The sequence below is a fragment of the Lepeophtheirus salmonis genome, chromosome 12, assembly GCF_016086655.4.
Source record: "Lepeophtheirus salmonis chromosome 12, UVic_Lsal_1.4, whole genome shotgun sequence".
Classification (NCBI taxonomy): domain Eukaryota; kingdom Metazoa; phylum Arthropoda; class Copepoda; order Siphonostomatoida; family Caligidae; genus Lepeophtheirus; species Lepeophtheirus salmonis.
This window is the reverse complement of record NC_052142.2, coordinates 1,905,269-1,927,855: the sequence shown is the minus strand read 5'-3', so window position 1 is coordinate 1,927,855 and position 22,587 is coordinate 1,905,269. Positions and strand designations below refer to the sequence as shown.

The window sequence follows — 22,587 nt, the reverse complement described above, 5'->3', positions numbered from 1 at the left end:
GACTGCATGGATTAACTTTTCTTTTTTTTAGATAAATATGAAATAAATGAAAGTGGGATTCTAAAAGCTGTTCTTACTAAGATTGGAAGAAGATATGGATTGAAATCTAACTTTATTTTATGATTTACTTTATTATTAATAATTATTAAAATCTCATCAGTAGAAATATATCTATCCTGTGCACAATTATATATGCAACTTGCACATAAGGAAAAAAAGGTGATGATCTTTTTGATTAAACTCCACGTCTGGCTTGTATTTTACAACCTCAAGTTATGACATATTGGAACTGAATTCCGATGTTAGAACAAGAAGATATTATTTGGATCAATCTATTATTTCAATATTCTGTATTTATAATTTATTGTTATTATTAGTTATATGATTCTAATTGTTTAATTTTGTATATTTAACTTAAATGTATGATGGTTTATTTTTTAGTATGTAGATTATATTTAATTTAAGCCTTCTATTTTAAATTTGGAACTTCAAATATATTTTCGAAATACTCTTATTTTGTCGTTTTATTAGTTATTTTTCTGAGAATATGGTTCACAATAAATTACTATTTCATGGAGTGTGACTTTTCCAAATCTACTGTAACGGATAAAAATCGTCTAAGTCAATTATACGTAGTATATCTTTATTAAACATTTTGCTAATAAATACTTTCGTTACACCCTCAAAAATCATAATAAAACAGGCAACTGATAAATACTGATGTGATTATCAGTGATAATCACATCAGTATTTTAAACAATGATACCATGTGTCTTTCTCCCCCCCTGTCTCCTCGCACGCGTTTTTCTCTACAATAATATCAACTATAATTATATCCCAGGTTAGAGAAGATGTGAAACACTTTCCTTTTTTCGCTTCGCTCCGCTTCGCTTCTCCTGTTTCTATGTGTTCATATTTATGTATGATAGGAATAATGTGTTCCCTTTTTTTTATATATTCAACCTAAATAATTACGTGTGATCGCTGAATTCTTTTACCCACAATGGAAGATATCTTTCATTGGATTCGCAAAGGGGATATATTTCAAGTTCGTATTTGGTTGAATGAACCTGAAAATGATTTGAACCAAGGGGATTCTCATCAATTTTCTCCTTTACATTGGGCTGCTAAAGGAGGACATTATAAGATTACTGAAAATCTTTTGTCTCGTGGAGGGCGAGTTAACGCTACGAATATGGGCGATGACACTCCACTTCACTTGGCTGTTGCCCATGGACATCGAGAAGTTGTAAAATTGCTCTTAAGTCAAAATATGGATGTGAATTTTGGTAATGAACATGGAAACACGGCTCTGCATTACGCATGCTTTTGGAATGAAGTGGCTATTGCTGAGGATTTGTTAGATGCTGGAGCTTTAGTTATACTACAAAACAAGTACGGAGAACTTCCTCTGGACAAGTGCCCTGGTTCAACAGGAAAACGGCTTAGTGAACACGCTAGTCGGAGCGGCCAAGATGTTACTCGTGTTGTTCCTTTTAAAGATCAATCTTGGTTGGGCTTAAAGACGCGCTCAAGGGATGCTACCCTTTCCAAGCATAAAGGCATAAATATCAATGAGCTTTATTTACATAATAAGATTGGAACATCGCCGAGAGGAGAAACTTGGATAGGTAAATGGCAAGGAAATGAGATTGTAGCAAAGATACTTTTACTTAGCAAATGTACTTCACGAATTGCAAGGGATTTTCAGGACGAGTATCCCAAGCTGCGCATATTTTCTCACCCTAATATATTGGGTATTATTGGTTGCTGTAATAATCCTCCTAATCTAGTTGTAATATCTCAATATCTTCCTCTGGGATCGCTGTTTAATGTATTACATGATACTCCAAATAAGGTTATTATTGACTCTAGTACTGCTTTATCATTCGCACTTGATATTGCTAAAGGTATGAGCTATTTACATTCTCTTGACAGAGAGTTACCTATGTATGTATTGAATTCAAGACACGTACTTATTGACAATAATGAGGAACTGTGTGCAAAAGTTCATATGGGGGATGCTCAATATTCTTTTCAAAACAAATCCAAAATATTTCATCCAGCTTGGATGTCTCCTGAATCTATGTCTGAGAGGTATCCTACAAATAATAGTATTTCTTCCAACATGTGGTCTTATTCAATTTTACTTTGGGAACTTTTTACGAGAGAGATACCTTTCGCTGAATATAGTCCAATGGAAATCGGCATGAAAATTTCCCTCGAAGGACTCAGAATATCTTTAAGTCGTGGGATATCTGAACACATGACCAAATTAATTAGTATTTGTATGAACGAGGATTCATGTAAGAGACCTACCTTTGACCAAGTTATGCCCATTTTACTAAAAATGAAAAAATAAATATTTTAACTAACAAAATTTTATTTAAGTGGTTGTTATCTAAATATGTGTTTTGAATAGATCAAATTTGAAAATATTACATCCTAATTGGTGACTTATAGTGAATACTTATGTTAAATAATGTGTCTAACCTAAATCATGCTACATTACCATGAATGATTGTTTCATTTTATTATATCTCATTTCAATGTCGGAATTAAATAAAGTTAATATTTTATATTTAACTAAACTGGGTTTTTCTAAAATGGAGGACGACTAAGGGGACATGATCTGAAACAAAACATTATTTAGTCTTCTGTAGAGGTTAAATTTTTATTTGAGTTTTGATCAGTATAATTAAGGTATTTTTTTTTACAATACATGACTTTATGTTTTCTAGCTTCAATTCAGAATCCACAATCCTATAAAATCTATCAATTCTTCTAAAATTCCTCATTTAGGGCTGTTGGCACGAGGGGGTGACAACCCTCATTGATTCCACATGGAAAACAATTACATCCTAAAAATATGTATCGATGAATTTAAGCCAAGGATGGAATTTATCTTAGAGCACAGAATCCAAAAAGGATCTCAATTTTTCTCTTACTTATCTGAATTTGGAAATATCTGTGGCCATAGTAATTCTACACTATTTTCGTTCAGAGTCATTTGTCACCATTAATCCTATCATCAAATTAAAAGTACAAGAAATAAAACTTCTATAAAAGTTCTTTTTATTATCATAAGATTTTTTTTATTCATCTTGTATCTTGTTCTGAACTCGAGATAGATTATTAGGTAGAACAATAATGAAAACGATCCTTTTCCATAGACCTTTATAACTAGACTTAGGATTTGTGAGGAATCGCTCAAAAACTGTTTATTTTCGAAAAAATCGCTCTTTGGCCCATTTTGTCAGAAATTGGCTCATTTTTCTGCTCTGGCATGAAATAAATAGAGAAAAATTGGATTCTATTTAGATTACACATCAAATTCTTTGATTATAATTTTGCAAGGAAAATCCACCTGCAAAAACCCTCCTTTATTGGGAAGGAAACCAATAGAAAAAATCATCTCTCTTTCTGGAGTGAATACTATGTATATGATGAAGTGAGGTTAATGATTACATGATTGGATATGTGACGGAGCCAGATTCCGACAAAAGCTAAAGAGTGGTAGGTAATTATTGGAACAAAATTACTGTTAAATAATCCCCTTAAATCTTGCAAAAAATGAGATACATTTTTGTGCCAAATTTCCCCTAACTCTAATTGGATGTTATGCAATTTAACTTGAATATGTTAGGAGTCATGGTTGAAGGCTACCATGTAATACACGGCCTATTTTGAAGAGATACAGAGAATTATATGCAAATTTAATCAAAAAGATGTCTTCGCCATTGAAAATTGCTTGCAAGTGCCTAAAGATTCAGCCCTAGAAAGATATTTGTTTTTCGCTAAAGCTAATTTGTCATTTTTACTAGAAGCTATTACAAATCTTAGAACAGAAGGGATATTCATTTATGATTCTCTGAATATATTTTTTGAAGCTGAAAAAAGATCAAAACAATTTCTGAAAAAAGGGAAATACTTTAGAGAAAAATAAGTTGTTTCATTCACAGAAATCATGATCTTCCATTTATGCAAAAGGTTGAATGTAATAACGGTAGTGGTGATGATGAGATGCCTCCGTATTACAAGACTCTTGAAGATGTCGCAAACTTCAAATTTGCTCCAACTACTAATGTGGACGTTAGACGGTCTTTAAGTATGTTTTAAACTAATAATACTGATCGAATGTAGAAACTAACGGAAGAAAATCTTTATAAAATCTTGATTTGTAGATATAATATATCAAAATGTATGGAATCAATTATGGTAAATTTATAACAACACCAATTACCTTTAATGATCCTTATAAAACTGTATTTTGCTTTAAATACATATTACTCAATTTTAATATGTTTGGGGTTCATTTGTAAAATTTTAGAGCCCTTTTTTACTCACTTTTACTAAATGTTCTTAGTCTACTAATAACTTATTTATCATTCATAAGGATTAGGAATATTATCTATATTAATTAAGCAAACCTCTCTTTCCGTAAGTATGAATGTATGTCTGGGATGAATAGTTTTAATTATATTTTAAATATTTAAATTTCCTACTGTCCGTGAATAGATCTCGTCATTGTTTCAATCCTGGAATCTTCTTTCTTAGTACAATACAGAATTCCGAACTTGACCATCTCTTTTGATGGATCATGAAGTCAGAAGTATCTTCATTCGATTATCTCTAATTTCCTTTTACCCTATTTCTAGGAGAAAATTTAAGTCCACTTCTTCTATTCTTAATGAATGAGACATGATCTTAGACCTCAGCAATTGTCAAATTAAAACAATATCTAAATTTTTAATTTGTCTCTCCATATACCCAAACGTTTCTGCGTGTAAGTTTAATATTTTTTAATTTAATGATAATAAATTATGTATTATATTCATTTTCTGATAATCTTAAGCCTATATTCCTCAACTTAAAATTAGGTAAGAAATTCATGCCTTAACAAAACATATTTTACTTTGTTATGTTTATATATGACATGGTTTATGATTTGACACCCGTTTCACTGCCAAAAGTGTGTAAAAAATATTTAGGGTAAAAAATAAGTATTGAGAATTGTTTAAGTAAAGTTGATAATTTTGGTAAGAATACAAAAGTGTGCAAGGAGAAGAGAAGAAATACTTATGGCCTCATTGATTAAATAATATACATCTTCTATCAAGAACGTTATCATTCCCGCCTTTATTATTCAATATTAATATAATATTAGATGCTGATAGTAGATAGAGAACTGAATAAAATCCCTAAAATAACGTCGCCTTCTGTCTGTATTTCTGGAAATGGAGACCCAGGTATTTGGAAAATACTTAGCCGATGAGAAACAGATGGCTTGTCGGATTTATGGATATAAATGTGCCTTTAGTTCCCTGTCTAGAGTTACACGCCACTCATTATCTTCATTTCATAACAAGAGTATGGGTATTCATCTATAAAATGAAGTTAACGATGAATACATCAAATCAGACTTTAACTTTGATCTCACAAAGATGCTTATTGCATGTAATATAACCTTATCCATTGCTAATCATCCTACGTTCAAAAAATTTATCGAGAAATTCTCGGGTTAACCCATCCCTTCCCGAGGGACCATCATAAAATTAATGGAGGATGTTGGTAATGATGTAATTGATATAAATACCCCCATTGTAAATTGTGAAGTTAAGATAATTTTCAGCATGTTTACAGTAATCCACACCAAATCACGAAATGGAACTCTCAATTTTGTACCATCTAAAAGTAAGCATTCATTTTTTTTAAAATCTAATCATAAAATAGGGTTCAATTTTTGCTAAAATTATCAAGAATTATAGTACACAACTCATTAAATGGCAAAAACAAGTGCATAAATGGTCACAGCAACGGGAGTAGTAGCTTTGGATGGTTCACAACTAGCTTGTCTGACATTAGTTTCTTCACTTAAAGACTTGGGTATGATAATTAGGTTTTCCAATATTACAAAATCAATAAATATTACTTTTTTATCACTTAAAGATTAGTTATGGTTGATAATCCCTGATAAATGGTGTTCAGAAAACTCATAAAAGGCAAAACAACCGCTTAAGTGGTCACAACAACGGTGGTAGTTACATTGGGTGTAGCATTATAATTAGCATTTGTGCGTATCCTTCGTGATAATAATATGTTGTTATACCAGCATAAATAACGGGGGGAAATCGTTTTTGATGCCTTTAATAAGGAGTAATATCGTCGGACATTACTACATAATTAGCTTTTGCACTAAATCTTTAGGATGGATTTAATTCTAACATTTTTTTATTAGTATATTTATTTTCTAATATGATAATTTTGGCATTTACTTTATTATTACTAAATATTTAGATCTCATCGATATCTATCCTGTCCTATACTATTGTATATAGCAACTTCCACATTACGGAAAAAGGGTGATGATTTTTTTCATTAAACTCTACGTCTGGCTTGTGTTTAGAAACCTAAAGTATTACACATATAACTGAATTCATGTGAAAACAAGAAAATATTATTTGGATCAATCTATTATTTCATTATTCTGTATTTATAATTTATTGTTATTATTAGTTATATGATGACAATTGTTTAATTTTGTATATTCACCATAAATGTATGATGGTTTATTTTTTAGTATGTAGATTATATTTAATTTGAGCCTTCTTTTTAATCTTGGAACTACAAATATATTTCGAAATACTCTACTTTGTCGTTTCATTAGTTATTATTCTGAGAATATGGTTCATAATGAATAACAATTTCATGGAGTGTGACGTTTTCAAATGTACTGTAACGGATAAAAAACGTCTAACTCAATTATACGTAGTATATCTTCATTAAACCTTTTGCTAATAAATACTTTCGTTATACCCTCAAAAATTATAATAAAGCAGGCATCTCATAATCACATCAGTATTTTAAACAATGATACCTTAAGTCTTTCTCTCCCCCCCTTCTCCTTGCACGCGTTTTTCTCCACAGAATTATCAACTTTATTAATAAGTCATTTCTAAAGTAAAAAACCGGTAGATTAGGATTCTTTATGTTTCAATCCTGTATTTTGTGTTGTTAAGACAAGAAATTTAAATTTGTGACCAATTTTGCCAAAAAGTTAATGTTTTTGCGTGGCAAAATTTTTGAAAACTCAATTTCGTAGACCTATAAAATCTGCAATGCTCATTTAAATGTTCATTATTGTACTGGAACATATAAAAAAATAAAAATATTACCCCTTCGCCCTAATTTTATTTACGAGTGAAAAAATACCGTCCGGCAATACAATTGATTGTACATAAAAATATTAGGAGCTATATACTTTAAAATTCTATCGTTTTTATGTTAAATAGTGTCCTTTAGATTGATGTGTTTGATTTTCTATTAACAGGTGTAATATTTCCGATTATTTTTTTTCCTAATTTACGCAATTAAAATTTTATACAAAATATCACATTGCGAGAGGCCATGACAAAATACGGAATGAGTGATATTCGTGAAAATTTCATCGATTATGTCTAGGATATAATTCTGTATGAAAATGATGCCAAATTTGAGTCAAAGTACTCAATATTTCTGTTGACTCTTTACTTAGCAACAGGCACTCCATTTTTGAGCAAAATATCTATATTTCGGAACGCTTCATAATGGGCAATCACCATAGGCACCTGAAGTGTGTGTGTGGGGGGGGGGGCAAAGGTGGCAGTTACGCACCCAATACAAAAAGTGGAAGGGCAAAATGAATTTTAAAACCCCCATAAAACCCCTCTCACACACAAAAAAAATAACATGTATAAGTTAAGACTTTTTAAATCTAACTTATACATTAATTCTAATATTTTGCTGCACCATTCTGTGCAAATAATATCATTTTGTATACGACAGATTTATAGTTTGCAGAAGACTAAGAGAACATTATAATAACATTCGAAATATTGGAATGAGTTTTATAACCTATCAGTACAGAGCATGATAGCCACAATGTTGTGTTTTGCCCACACAATTATGTTCTATGACAGTTCAATTTATTTTATTTCATTCAAACAAAATATTAAATAGTGCAAACATACGTAATTAAAGGTATTGATTAAAACATAAATACAACGAAGAAAAGAAATTATGTAATTATTTAAATACATAAAAGATAAAATCAGCCAACATATGAAATAAAAAAAAGATGAATGCTCGGCCGATTTCGAAAAGAATGGTATAATTCCTTTCCATGGCTTGAATGGGACTGAGATACTAATAAAAAAAATGGTGGTGCATTCTGCTACACTTGCAGAAAAGCTAAACTGCGAAATGTTCCCTGCATTGCCAAACGTAAAAAAAAATCAAAAAAAATCAGAAAAAATGTTTTCAGGAGCCGCAAAAATGCTACCTATAAATTCTTGAAACACGAAAAGAGTGAAAGCAATCGACTGTTGAGCGAAAAGATGAGCAAACTCTGGGAGAGTGAGAATGATGCAAGAAGACTAGACACCAATGTGCAAGAAGAAAGAAAACAAAACACCCAGTATCTACAACAATAAGCATAACGTTGAAGTACTTGGCAAAGCAAGGACATGCCATCAGAAGACACAGTGATCAAAACAGTTATTTCATGTAATTACTTCAAGTAAGTTGTGTATAAGTCAATGGATAGATAGCTCGAAAGGATGACCTCTAACACATCAAATCAAATACAGTAAGAAATTAATAACACAATGTATTTAATAGTAATGAGTCAGCTGTGGATACGTAAGGATGCATTTTTGGATGAAGTTTGGCAACGATCATTAGACTAAACACAAAAACATGACCAAAAATAACCAAACCAATCAAGAGAGTTTAGGTCTCCGCAGCCCTTCCAGAAAAATGAACCAACGTTTTTAATATTCCCAAGGATACGTACAAGTCAGTTTTGTTTGATGCATTAGAAAACGAGATCTTGGGTCTTTTTTTTTTTTTTTTTTTTCAACATTCTTTATTTGACTTATATACTGTATAGAACATACATATATATAAATAAACCGGAGAAATTGCGTAAAAAATTATATAAATAAACATTATAGTTTATACTTAATGCTCCAGGGTAGAATTTCAACTAAATATCAATCTTTGAAAAAACTACAGTAAACATGCAAATTATGATAAATATTCGTTAAAATCTTTTAAAACTCTTTTTAAAATACTTCCATGATTTTGTGAAGTTGATGGAAGGTACCGGATTTCTTCCCCTCCTAAATTCCATGACTCAAATCCAGATTTAGGAATTTTCATTGTGAGATAGACATAGCGGGCTGATGCTGGCAAGATGATACCTCTCAACTCATCTTCCCAAATAGGCTGATAGTTAGTCAGTCGGCTGGCGATGAGGGCTTTACAAGTAAGAATTGCAAAGTCCAGATCCGTTGTTACCTCAGAAGTTCCACCCTTCTTTTTTGAAATTCCAAAAAGAACAAGACCTTTAACATATTTTTCTTCCCCATTCGTCAGCCCTTTTAGATTTATACATACAAAATATTTTAGGATATAGATGGCAGGGCAGTCCACAAACGCATGAAGTGTGTTATTATATTATTTTCCACAGTCCAGGGCCTAGTTTATTTAATACAAACTGTGGACATTTGTAACTGCACGGTAAACTTTTAATCATCATTTATTTTCCTCAGAGAAGACACAATTTTTCTGTTCCAACCCATAAGGAGATCAAAACGCTGACTATGAAACTCCCAGAGTCCATTCATAGCTGCATCAAAATTTAAGAGGACCATCTTAACGTGCCACGGGCATGGCATTGAATAATATTTTGAAGAATTAAGAAGTGGAAATCTTATTCTATCATCGTTGAGCAATTCTTCCGAATTTAAATTATGAACAGTTAAAATATCTTGTGTGATTGCGCGTTCTTCTAAAATTGAAAGGACCTTTAAATTTCTAAAAAGAACTTTTTATTTACATTTTACCGAATTATATCAACGGTTGAGTCATTTCTAAATTCAGGGGTGAGCATCCAAATTATTCTCTGAGCTGAGCCCCAAACTGGAGAGATCAAAGATGTAATTTTGTTGGTAAGATTAGTCCCCATCATAAGCCAAATGTAAAGTTCTCGGTTCGTTATACTTCTTCTCTATTCTACTGCTGGATTTCTTGACTATTGCATTTGAAGAGAGTTGATCAAAAAATTTCGGGACAATACGAGATAGTTGGGCTACTCCACCACCTATATGGGATTTAGGTCTTTTCATGGCTTCGATATCATTCTTATAAAACAAACAATTAATCCATTTGTCCTTTTCTAAAATAACTTTTTCAGCTAGTAGTAGACTTGATGTAGCCTTATATAACATTAAGGGTATTACCAAATTGTTATAAAAGTCAACTCTTTTTTGAAGGTTGAATCTTTTCCAAAAAGAAATTCTTTTGTTAACGGTGGTACGAATATAGTTCCAGTTATCGTCATGAATACCACTGCTATTCCATTTGATACCCAAAATTTCCACCATTTTTCCAACTTTACAACTTCCGACTTTAAGATCCTCTTCAGGCTTCTAGGAGACCAAAGGTAAAATAGAGCTCTTATTTTTATTCACAGCTTGAATATTGTGTAACATATTGGAAATTTTCCTATTCTTCAAAAAACCTTTTTGTTCAATGCCAATTTTTTTGTCGAGAATTGGTTGCATCTGTTTAGCCAATACTCCAGAGAGAATCCTATATGATTAATTGAGAAACGTAATTGTTCTCCAATGGCTATAGGTTGTCCCATCTCCTTTTTTCGGAATCAATGCAATTCTTCATTTTGTTTGTGATTTGGGTAGTCGTCCAAACTTTTCCATAGAACGTCTAATTTTTAAAAAATACGGAACGACTTTATCGCTAAAATTCGAATAGACTTTACCCGAGACTCCATCTTTTTGATCAACTCTCTTCAAATGCAATAGTCATATTGACTGCAGTAGAAAATATTTAGCTACTGCACGGTAAAATAATGAGGTCCTATCCAAGTCACTCGAGCGTATAGTCAACCACATTGGAGTCAATCTGGATGAATTGGATCTTAGCTACGGGTTCTTCAAAATATTAAAGATATCACCGGTAGACTTACTCCGGTGTAAAAAATAACAGTGATGCAAAACATTGACTCGATTTCAGAGACCAACATGATCCCGGAGGTTGTGATACTCTGCAGACTCTATATTGTGTTTTTGGCTACAACACCGACAGCAGAACGCTCTTTCAGTCCACTAAGACGCCTCAAATTATATCTGAGAGGGGTTATGCCACAGTATAGGTTGAATTCACTATTAATTCTCAATATGTACAAGGATAGGGTAGACTTTATTGAAAATGAAGATCTGGTTCATGAGTTCAGTTCATGCGTTGACACAAAACAAAGAAACACATTTGCTCTTCTGTAGATAGTTTAAATGTTCGTCATTGTTCTAGTGTAGATCGAAAGTTTAAAAAGTTCTTTTGATTTTTTCAATCGTTTCACAAAGTGATGTTTTAGAAAACCATTTTCATTATGAGTATTATATTATAAAACTTTATTTTTGGTATTTTGTTACAGTAGGGATAATGATATATTATACAATTGCCAAGAACACTTCTAATGGTATATATTAGATGTAACAAACTTTTAAAAAAAATCACGATTACAGGTATTTATTTTAAATAAACTTTGCACGTGCACGTGTGTATGTGAATGCATGTCGTGTAACTACAGCTTATTCTCAGGTGAGTGCATATCGGTTTCATCCCATACCAAATGATATTATTAGCTTTTTTTTGCTGAAAATGTATACTGAAGATATTTTTTTTAAAAACATTGCATATTTTGTATTTTTGACTTTGGATCTGAATTCTACATAACATTTTGCTTTAAAAAAAATGTATTTTTTATAAGAATTCAAAACTTGATATTTTCACAATTTTGGTAGTGAAACAAGGGACGAATCTCAGACTATATCATATGCTACATTAAGGGACAGTTGTACCATCTAAACTTAAATTTAAGTTGAGCTTTAGAAGAAGTAAATAACTTTATTTTATTTACAAAAAAATCTTAGTGTTACTTAAATGTGATGATTTCACATAAACTATTTTTCATAAAGGTATCAATTTTTTTCTCCTAGCCAGAGAGTACTAGAGAATAGGAGAGCGTATGTTAATAACAATGAGGGAAATCCAGAGTGGAATGGACATGTTAATAAAAATAAACTGAAAATCAAAATGGTAACCCTGATAATTTGAATAATATTTTTGAGGAGATCAAAAATAATCTCATCAGGTTTCATTAGATCAGCCACAATCAGCTGTGACAACGGAGGAAGAAGAAAAGTACACTGGATATAAACAAGGGCATTTACCAGAATTACTCCGAGGTCGATCCCCAATTCTAGTTTGAGTCCAAAACGGACTAACAATTATAACTCCGCAACAAATCGTCCGGGTTACGCTCCGTCTTTTATGAGCACATACGAATGTTCAATCAGGTTTGGAATATAATTGAATCTATTTAAGAAAGGCTGTTCATTACTCAGGAATTAAATAATAGTGCCAACTGCTAAGGTAAAGAAAATTTATTATCAGACTACCAATTCAAAAAAACAAAACAAAAAAAAAACGGGCCATCTAAAACAATACACCTGATTTTCATCACTGGTAATAGCTATTATAAAGTAAAGACATCTTATACTTAAGGTTGATAATTTCAGTAAGGAAACAAAAGCGTACGAGGAGAAGGAATTAAATACTTATGGTATCACTGATTAATATAATAAACATTTTTCTCGATCAAGAATGTTATCAATTCCCGTCTTTATTATTCAATATTAATATAATATTAGATACTGATAGTTGATAGAGAACTGAATAAATCCCTAAAATAACGTTGCCTTTTGTCTGGATTTCTGGAAATGGAGGCCCAAGAATTAGGAAAATACTTACCGGACGAGAAACAGATGGCTTGTCGGATTTGTCGATATAAATGTGCCTTTAGTCCCCTGTCTAGAATTACACGCCACTCATTATCCTCATCTCATAACAAGAGTATGGATATTCATCTATAAAATCAAGTTAACGATGAACAGATCAAGTCATACTTTAACTCTGATCGCACAAAGATGCTTATTGTATGTAATATACTAATTGCTAATCATCCTACGTTCAAAAAATTTATAGAAATATCCACATTCTAAATTGTGAAGTTGAGAGAATTTTCAGCATGTTTAGAGTCATCCACACCAAATTACGATCAAAGTTATCAGTAAAAAGTCTAAAATATTTACTAATTTCGAAATGGAACTCTGAGTTTTGTACCATCTAAAAGTAAGCATTCATTTTTTTTTTTAAATTTAATCATAAAATATGGTTCAATTTTTGCTAAAATTATCAAGAATTATGATACACAACTTATTAAATGGCAAAAACAAGTGCATAAATGGTCACAACAACGGGGGTAGTAGCTTTGGATGGTTCCCAACTAGTTTTCTGACACAAGTTTCTTCACTTAAAGACTTCGGTATGATCATTCGGGTTTTCAAAATTACATAGTCAATAAATATAACTTATTTATCACTTAAGGATTAGCTATGGTTCATAAGCTCCAAGAAATGGTGATTAGATATACTTTTTAAGCACTACTGAATGTATGTAAAGACGGGTTTGATGTTCTCTAATTATATTTGGTCTTACGAGTATTCAAGATATATCATTGTCCATATTTGCAGTGCAGCACGAATTCAAACTTATTATTGGAATTGATATTTGTGAAAGTAACTATTCATACTAGTGATTCGTGCGTTATAGGCATTAAAGGCACTAAACGACTCTTAAAAAGGAAAGGGTTTACTTAAACTAGGAGTTTACTTTAGGAAGATTGAACACGAAGGATTTTAAGGAACGATTTTTGGGTGAATAATATATTTTTCGTACAATATATTTGTCTTACATAATTTTACAGAATATCATATGGATTTATATATAGTTATTTATACGGAAATTATATATTAATAATATACAAGACGTCCCTTAGGAGGATTTCTATTCTAGGGGCTCACACATTACCTTTGCGCCAGTGCATAATATGATACTCAACTTCTTTCTTGCGAAGTATGCGTATTTCGACCAAATTTAAGAGCATTTCTCCGTTAGAGTTGGATTGACGCGACAGATTTTTCTTTGTGTAAATGGCTTTACGTCCTCATGTAAAGAATGAACATCTACAGCGTCATACAACAAATTATTATAGTTTGGATTTAATTTACACATATGCTATTTACAATTTGTTAAATCCATAAATTTGTATATTGATATTCGTAACCGAAGTTTTATACTATGACAATTAATATTTAATACTATTTGTATCATACAATAAATTATAACTAATATTAAGACATTTTCTTGATAATATTATTTTGATTAAATAGTAGCAAGTAAAGCTATATTTTGGTGAAGGAAAGCTTCTATATGTAGTAAATTTTCAGATAAGTTGTAATGTTAAAAAATCATAATTGAGATATCTTATAAGTGATACGTATGTTCGAAATTACCTTTGGTCCATCAAGTATGATTTATGAAAAAAGGTTTGTTTATGGCCTGAAGAAAACAGAGGAACCAGATAGTTGAAGTAGTATTTGCGCGCGCACTTGCGCAAAACACGATTCCCACAATCCTACTTATACTTAAAGTTGATAAAATTGTACAGAAAAACGCGTGCAAGGAGAAGGGGAAAAAATACATATGGTATCATTGTTTAAAATACTGATGTGATTATCATCTGCCTGCTTTATTATGATTTTTGAGGGTATAACGAAAGTATTTATTATCAAAATGTTTGATGAAGATATACTACGTATAATTGACTTAGACGTTTTTGATCCGTTATAGTAGATTTTATAACGTCACACTCCATGAAATTGTAATTCATTATGAACCTTATTCTCAGAATAATAGCTAATGAAACGACAAAGTAGAGTATTTTGAAATATATTTGAAGCTCCAAGTTTAACAAAGAAGGCTTTAATTAAATATAATCTACATACTAAAAAATATACCATCATAGATTTATGTTAAATATACAAAATTAAAAAATTGGAATCATATAACTAATAACAATAAATTATATATACAGGTTATTGGAATAATAGATTGATCCAAATGATATTTTCTTATTCTGACATCGGAATGCAGTTAAAATATGTCATAACTTTAGGTTGCAAGACACAAGCGAGACGTGGAGTTTAATCAAAAAGATAATCACCCCTCTTCTTCATGTGGAAGTTGCTATATACAATTGTGCACAGGATAGATATATCTCTACCGATGAGAGCTAACTAATTATTAAAAAAAAAAGTAAATGTCTTAATCATAAAATTAGACAATAAATATACTAATGAAAAAATGTTAGAAATAAATCCATCTTAAAGATTTAGAGCAAAAACTAATTATGTAGTAATGTCCGACGATATTACTCCTTATTAAGAGCATCAAAAAAGATATTTTCCCCGTTATTTATGCTTATATAACAACATAGTATTATCATGAAGGATATACACAATTGCTAATTATAATGCTACCCCCAAGGTAACTACCCCCATTGTTGTGACCATTTAAGCATTTGTTTTTGCCTTTTATGAGTTTTCTGAATACCATTTCTCGGAGCCTATCAACCATAGCTAAGCCTAAAGGGATAAAAAAGTAAGATTTATTGACTATGTAATATTGGAAAACCAAATGATCATACCCAAGTCTTTAAGTGAAGAAACTAGTCTCAGAAAAACTAGTTGCGAACTATCCAAAGCTACTACCCCCGTTGTTGTGACAATTTATGCACTTGTTTTTGAGAAGTTAAGTTTCAAAAGTAAAGTCCAATATCTTCACATACGAGTCCAAGTCAAGTTGCGAGCTTTTGGGTACGTGAGTTAGTAAGTTTCAAGCCTTGAGCATTAAATTAATCTGAGCCTTGTTGATCTGACGACGGATTCTAGTCCAGTTACGAGTCTATCACATTGAGTCCTAGTCAAATCGGAAATTTCTTTTTTTTTAGTTCATATTGAGTTTTGGTCGATTTTTAGTCCGAATTTAATTTGAGTTAAGTGCAACCCGTGTGCGAGTCTCCAATTCTTATTATTGGGATGAATTATAATTAATTGATGATCTAATAAACTGCCCTAATAATTTTTCCCTTGAGTGAAATTAATACCTCATTGGGATACCTATATTTAATTTATCTAACATTACAAAATTTTATATCCAACTATTAATTTAAAATTTTATGATAATTAATCAATAAAAGACTAATTATATTAACAAGTTAAACTCGAAAAGTTAAAATTATATAATAAAGGTCGTCAATTGCTATACATAAATACAATAGCATGTCTTAAAAAGCACATATTTTAAATTATAATTTTTGTAAATTTAATAAGAGTTGCTTCCAATTTTGGGTTTAAACAATTTGATTTATTGGAATTCAATTATTATAACGAACTTCATCAAACATAAAATAATAAACAATAGTATCCCATAATCATGAAAGAGAGGATAAATGCAAATTTCATTAGACATTTGCTACCTGGATTATAGGATATTATTTTAACGTCAAAATCATAGGATAATAGTTGACAAATATGATGAGTTAAATAATTTTAAAACTAATTTTAGAATATAATCTGTAGTTGAGTCACTAGTTTTAGCTTTCGAGTCCAAGTCGAGATACAAGACTCAATTCTAAGTCACCACCTCGACTTAGCCATTTTCGGTGGATTTTTATAAACTTTAATTTACTAAACTCAGATACTAAACGCCACTTGTTATTATTCCTATACTTATTTAAAAAAGAGCCTCCTCCCAGGTCTTCGATACAGATAATTTAAATAAAATATTTCTGTAATATGAATCATAAAGCTTGATTATCAAACTTTTGTTGTATAATTTTTAAGAAAAACAATGTTTCACTTTTGCTCTCAAGAAAACTTCCTTCAATCAACTAATGAGGGTTAATATATACACGTAAGATATGTGTGATAACTAGTGATGTGCAAATAATGCATAAAAACGGAGGTAAACATGTAAATAAAAAGTTCAAAAATGCAAATAAAAATGCTGGAAAAGGCCAAAAATGCAGGAAAAGGCCAAAAATGCAAATAAATCTGGTAAAATAGGATGTATTCTGGTAAAAAACAAATATATTATAAAAATTTCTCAATCAAGCCGGTTATTGCTCCATTTAATTATCCTCTGGTGCAGGTAGGGATTGTCTTCTTAGAGTACTTGACCAAGACAAATGTCAACTCCCTGTTGTTCATCTTGGTAAGGGAGATATTTATAGATACCAAGACTTTCACTTTGTCAGTATTGAAGATGCTACCACTGTTATCGTTGGAAGGGATAATGTTGAACTTTTGTGTAGCTTTGTCTCCCTTGTTGTTTAAATCTACATTCTTTTTGTGGCCAGCGATCTGTCCATACGGTTCTAGGGCACACTTCTTGTTGGCTTTAGCGCTTGGAATGATATATTCTATGAAGGAGTAGTACCTCTTTCAATTCATTTTCCTAGTAGTCTTATTCTATTTGTTGTACAAGACAGTAATAACTTATAATATATAACATAATAGTTTATAATTCAGTTGCGTCTCCAACGTATTTACCTTTCATAGGTTTAAGTTAATTAGTTTAATAAAAAACACAATTTTATACGAACCGTAATTTATTTTCTACTAACTTAAATAGTTTTAGATAATCTGTTTTTGATGGAAGAGTCTTTATCAACGCATATCTTTCAGGTCAGACTTCTTTTTCGGATGAGGGGTTGGGATTTGTTGAAAATGAATTCACATTTTTGGACATAGTGCGAGGGAAATTATCTTGTATAATATTTAAATTTTGACATTTTTTCGGTCAAGATAGAAACCATTGACAATTTGACCAACCCTTATCATAGAAGAAACTTTTAATTTATCAACATAGATATTTCCAAAAAATGTTCTACATTAATCTACACTTTGACAATTTACTGTCGTTATGTTTTCTTTTATTCATAGCTTTAATTAAATTTTTAATCCAATCTTCCAAAATATTTCCATCCGCATCACTGAAATATCAACACCAGTATCTGGAACTGTTAAAGCTTTAGTTATAAAGTTGCTCCGTCGAGTACAATAATCCGATTTTTGCCTTTTTAATTTTTTTGGTGCATTTTACAATTTACAATCTATAACTTCAAAAACAAACAAAAAACTTTGGGACATGGAAAATCGATCTTGTTTTATGAAAAAAAAAAAATCAATTTGCTAGCAAAAACATAAAATTGTCCTCCAAAGGCCTGGAATCTGGTCTGATCAGAATGAAAGTTAATCTTAGATACGTAACTCCAAATTCTGAATAACTTTTATTCCATGTCTAAAGTCTGTATCTGTCTCTGTTTTTTGAAATAAATACTCTTCGTGTTTTTATTAGGGGACAAACAAACATCCATGATGAAAATACAGTTTAGAATGGGCAAAAAAAAAAAAAAAACCTGTGAATAAACATGGTACCCCTAAGAATTTGAAAAATGTTTTGAAGGAGAGAAAGAATAATGCTTATGACAGTTCAATAGATCAGCTTCAATCAGCTGTGACAAAGAAGGAAGGGGATAAAGATACAAAGAATATCATTTTCTACAACTACTCCGATGTTGAGCCCACACGAATGTTCAATGAAGTTAAGGATATAATTAAATCTATTTCGGAAATGATTTTCATAACTCAGGAATGAAATAATAATGACAACTGCTCAGGAAAAGAAAATTCCTTTTTTTATTACCAATTACAAATTAACGGGCCAGATAAAAAATATACCGGATCCTTCTGAACATTCTTCAAATTGGCATGGTTACCTTGTTGATTTCAGTCTCCTTTTAATTAACATTCCTATTCTACACTGGATTATTATCATTGATAATATTATATTATAGTAGAGATATAATAAATTATATATATAATACTGGTGACATATCAGTTTAAGATAATTAATCTTGCCATTTTATCATAGTAGAAACTTTTCCCTTTTTTTTTAATCTGCAATTTTTTCCTAAAATAGTAATAAACTTCCTTAATTATAGGAAGGTTCTTACAACTGCTTCCATGAATGACTCTAAAGGATTCCAATATAATTATAATATAACAGTTAAAAATCCCAAATAAAGTCGTAATAATCAAACTATATGGAAAATGCAGATATATTATATCTAATATCCATAAAGCCCTAAGCTGCTTGCATTTTGCCAAATAAATAATAAAACAATCCTATTATTTTGTTATATTTTTAAATATTTTCTTTTATAAAACAACTTATAATATACCCTAAAAAACTGTTATGGGAAACATAATTATAGTTGGTGAATAATTTATTTGTGTAGATAAACAAAATCTTCACGTGGGTAATGATCCAAGGCAGTGACAATCAATTACACAGAGGAACAATTATAGGGTCAAAACTTCTACTAATGAAATGAAGTCAATAATATAATTTATTTTTAAGTGCAGAATCCAAGACTGATCTCCCTTTCTACCTAGCACGTCGGGTTTTAGATATACATGAGATTATAGTAATTCGGCACTATTATTATTCATAGTCATTTTTTATCATTAAGATAATCACCAAATTGAAGTACGATGAATAAAACGGATGTAACATACTTATTTATGAATTTAAAAATGGTTTTATTGATTCTGTATCTTTTTCTTAACTCGACATATTCCTATTTTTAGGCTGAAAAATGACAAAAAAATAAACTTTTATTTAGACCCTTTAGTTTATTCATCATTCATAATGATAAGGAATAACATACCCTATATAATAGAAAAATACTCTATGTTTTATATAAAAAAACCCTATTTAAAAAAATATGTATATCCAAGGATTTTGGTTCGATTTTGAATTTTTTGAGTGATCCTATATTTTATGACAGTGTACAAGCAAATATGCAACATTATCTTAATAATGTTTACTGTATCAGTGTAACAATAATGACGTCGTACCTCGTAATAAATTATAATGATTAATGTCACAACAGACAATGTCGATTTATAATACCGCACTTGAATTGACAAATTTAATAAAGTAATTATTAATTATATTGTAAATATCCTACGGAATTGATCTCTTCATTGTTCCAATCCTGGAATCTTTTTCCTGAGGAAAGAGTCGACTTTACTCTCTTATAAAGCCTGGTAGTTTTCTGTGGATAAATTTTCATCCTGTCGTCGGCCGTGGAATACAGAGTTCTGAATAAGAGCATCTCTTGAGATGATCAAATTAGAAGTATCTTCCTTGGATTCCAAAAATAATTCTGAACAATTACAGTCCCGAATTACCATAATCTTAGATATTTATGAAACTTGGCGTGCTAGATAAAAAATGATCGACTAATACTTTTTTAAGGGCGGAAAATATTCTAAAGGAATCAGGAGTTAGGCTTAAATTGTCCAATACAGGATCCATAGTTAATCGTAACGACTATATAGATTATATACATAATCGTAAAGCACGAATATACCCTTCTTTTACTGGATGACCTTGTCTCCCAGATTTCGGAATACTCATTTTTCAGTTCATTCTACCTTAAAAGTACCTTCCATATTTCCATTTACAATCATTGATGTAAATGATACCAGTTCATATAATTATGTAAAGGTCTGACGAATTGAGAAACCTGTTTTCATAGAATGTTTGGACGTGTTTTTTCACAATCTATCTCGTACTTATATGTATATCAAAGATGTGGCAGTAATTTGATAAACTGAAAAGGAAAAAGAAGAAAATCTTAACTGTTTTGTGAAGGTAGCAGATAAAGTTCGAATGACATTCAATTTTGACAAGTGTTCTTTTAAAAATAAATTTATTAAATTGCTGGGATACCTGGTGGATAAGGATCGTCTAACACCTAATCCCGACGGTGAGAATGATTTATTGAACTTTCTGGAACCAAATAGTGCGGAGTGTATGGAAAGGATGTTGGGAATTCCAAGTTATTGTGTGAAGTGGATCCCTTATTTTGAAGAGAAAATACATTGTCTCAAGAATGCCCAAATTTTTCTCCAAACCATTGAATAATTTAGAAAGAAAATTTAGTTTCGTCGAAAAGGAACCTCTAGTTATCATTGAAATGGTACAAAGATACTCATACTTTCTTAGGACACAAAGGTGTATCCTTTTGACTGATCCAAAAAGTTTGCCTTTCATTTTTGATAAAGATAAGAGAAATAAGGTGAAGAATGGAAGGCTTTTACAGTGGAGAATGGAGTTACTACCCTTGTCTTATAATATCCAGTATATACCTAGGACTTTAAACGAAGTAGCTGATGCACTGTTCATACCTCATTGCTCCTTAAATGGAATTAAATAAACTTCATGGGTTATGCCGTTCAGGCTTTAAGAGATTTTAAAGACTAAGAACATGTCCTTTTTAGTAGCTAAATCCAGAACTTTGTCTTATTGTGCCGAGTTTGCATTACAGTAAAGTATTCTTTTATCGAAAAAATCTCCAGAACTTCTCATTCAAGCTTTGATACTAATACTTGCTACTATCTGCAGACGAATAGAGTAGGTTTCTTTTTGCCGTGCCATGTAAGGATATTTCAACCAGTTCAATCTTCTTTTTTCTTATTACATGATTACTTTATTCTCTGTACATTCATAGCATATATCTACATATACATTACAAAAAACCCATAGCAATTTCATCAGGGAAAAATATTAATTAATTTATATATCAATAGTGACATTCATTTGTTATGCATGGTTAAAGAAACGGTTGGGGTAATTAAAAGAGATAATAACATCTTAACGAAAATCTGCTAAATAATTAAATTAAAAACAAAACTATCAGACAATTTCATCTCCATTCATATCAAACCTTTCTAGCCACTTCGTGGGATCTTAAGAGGAGTCTGTCCAGATTAGTAGATAAGTAATAGTTCTTACTTCTTACTGCGTATATTATAAATAGCACTTCAGTAATTAAGTATTCTATTTTGAAGTTAAATCTATGTGTAGGTGATGACATTACAAACCAATTCCCAATATTCATTTCTTAATTGTAGTATTCTCTCAAAAACTCAGTGGTCATGTGGACAATGTTAACCACTTTTTGGGCAGTCCCAAAATAGATGCCTTGAAGTCTTTAAACTGGCCTTACAGAATTTTCAATATCTCTGTATCTTCGAGCCTCGATTTATTTGTAAAAAGGGTTGAAGTAATCCTCTTGTAGCGGATGTACTTTTCTATTTAGTCCGTGAAAGGGTGGCAATATATATATATATTTAGTTTTTCTGTACTTCTGCCGACAGTTTACTAATCGAAGGAAGTGTTTACACACCAAATCAACCGGGGATCAACCAATTTGGCTTTTGATGGCTTTCTTGTATACCCTTGGAATAAATATAGTTTCCAACGCCATTTACCACGGATTTGGGAGCTATAAGACTTTTTGTATAATATGGCTTAATACATTTTTAATATTCAAAAAGGTCCTTGCAGTGGCACTTCTTACGAAATTTATTGCGCTCAGAGAGTTGCGTTTTCTGGAGGGAAGATATCCGGGTGAGTGATAGTGGAAAAGTGGTCCACAGTCGCATGTGGAATGATATGCTTTTGGGAACTCTTTTTAGAAAAGTT

The 22,587-nt window shown here is 31.0% G+C and overlaps 1 protein-coding gene across 1 annotated transcript; it reads left to right on the top strand.

The window, feature by feature from the left end:
- Nucleotides 1-827: 827 nt before the first annotated feature.
- Nucleotides 828-2,586, top strand: LOC121126759 (integrin linked kinase). The gene has a single exon (XM_040722086.2). It carries the CDS (start codon nucleotides 1,004-1,006, stop codon nucleotides 2,360-2,362), a length of 1,359 nt encoding a protein of 452 aa, XP_040578020.1. The 5' UTR covers nucleotides 828-1,003; the 3' UTR covers nucleotides 2,363-2,586.
- Nucleotides 2,587-22,587: the final 20,001 nt, after the last annotated feature.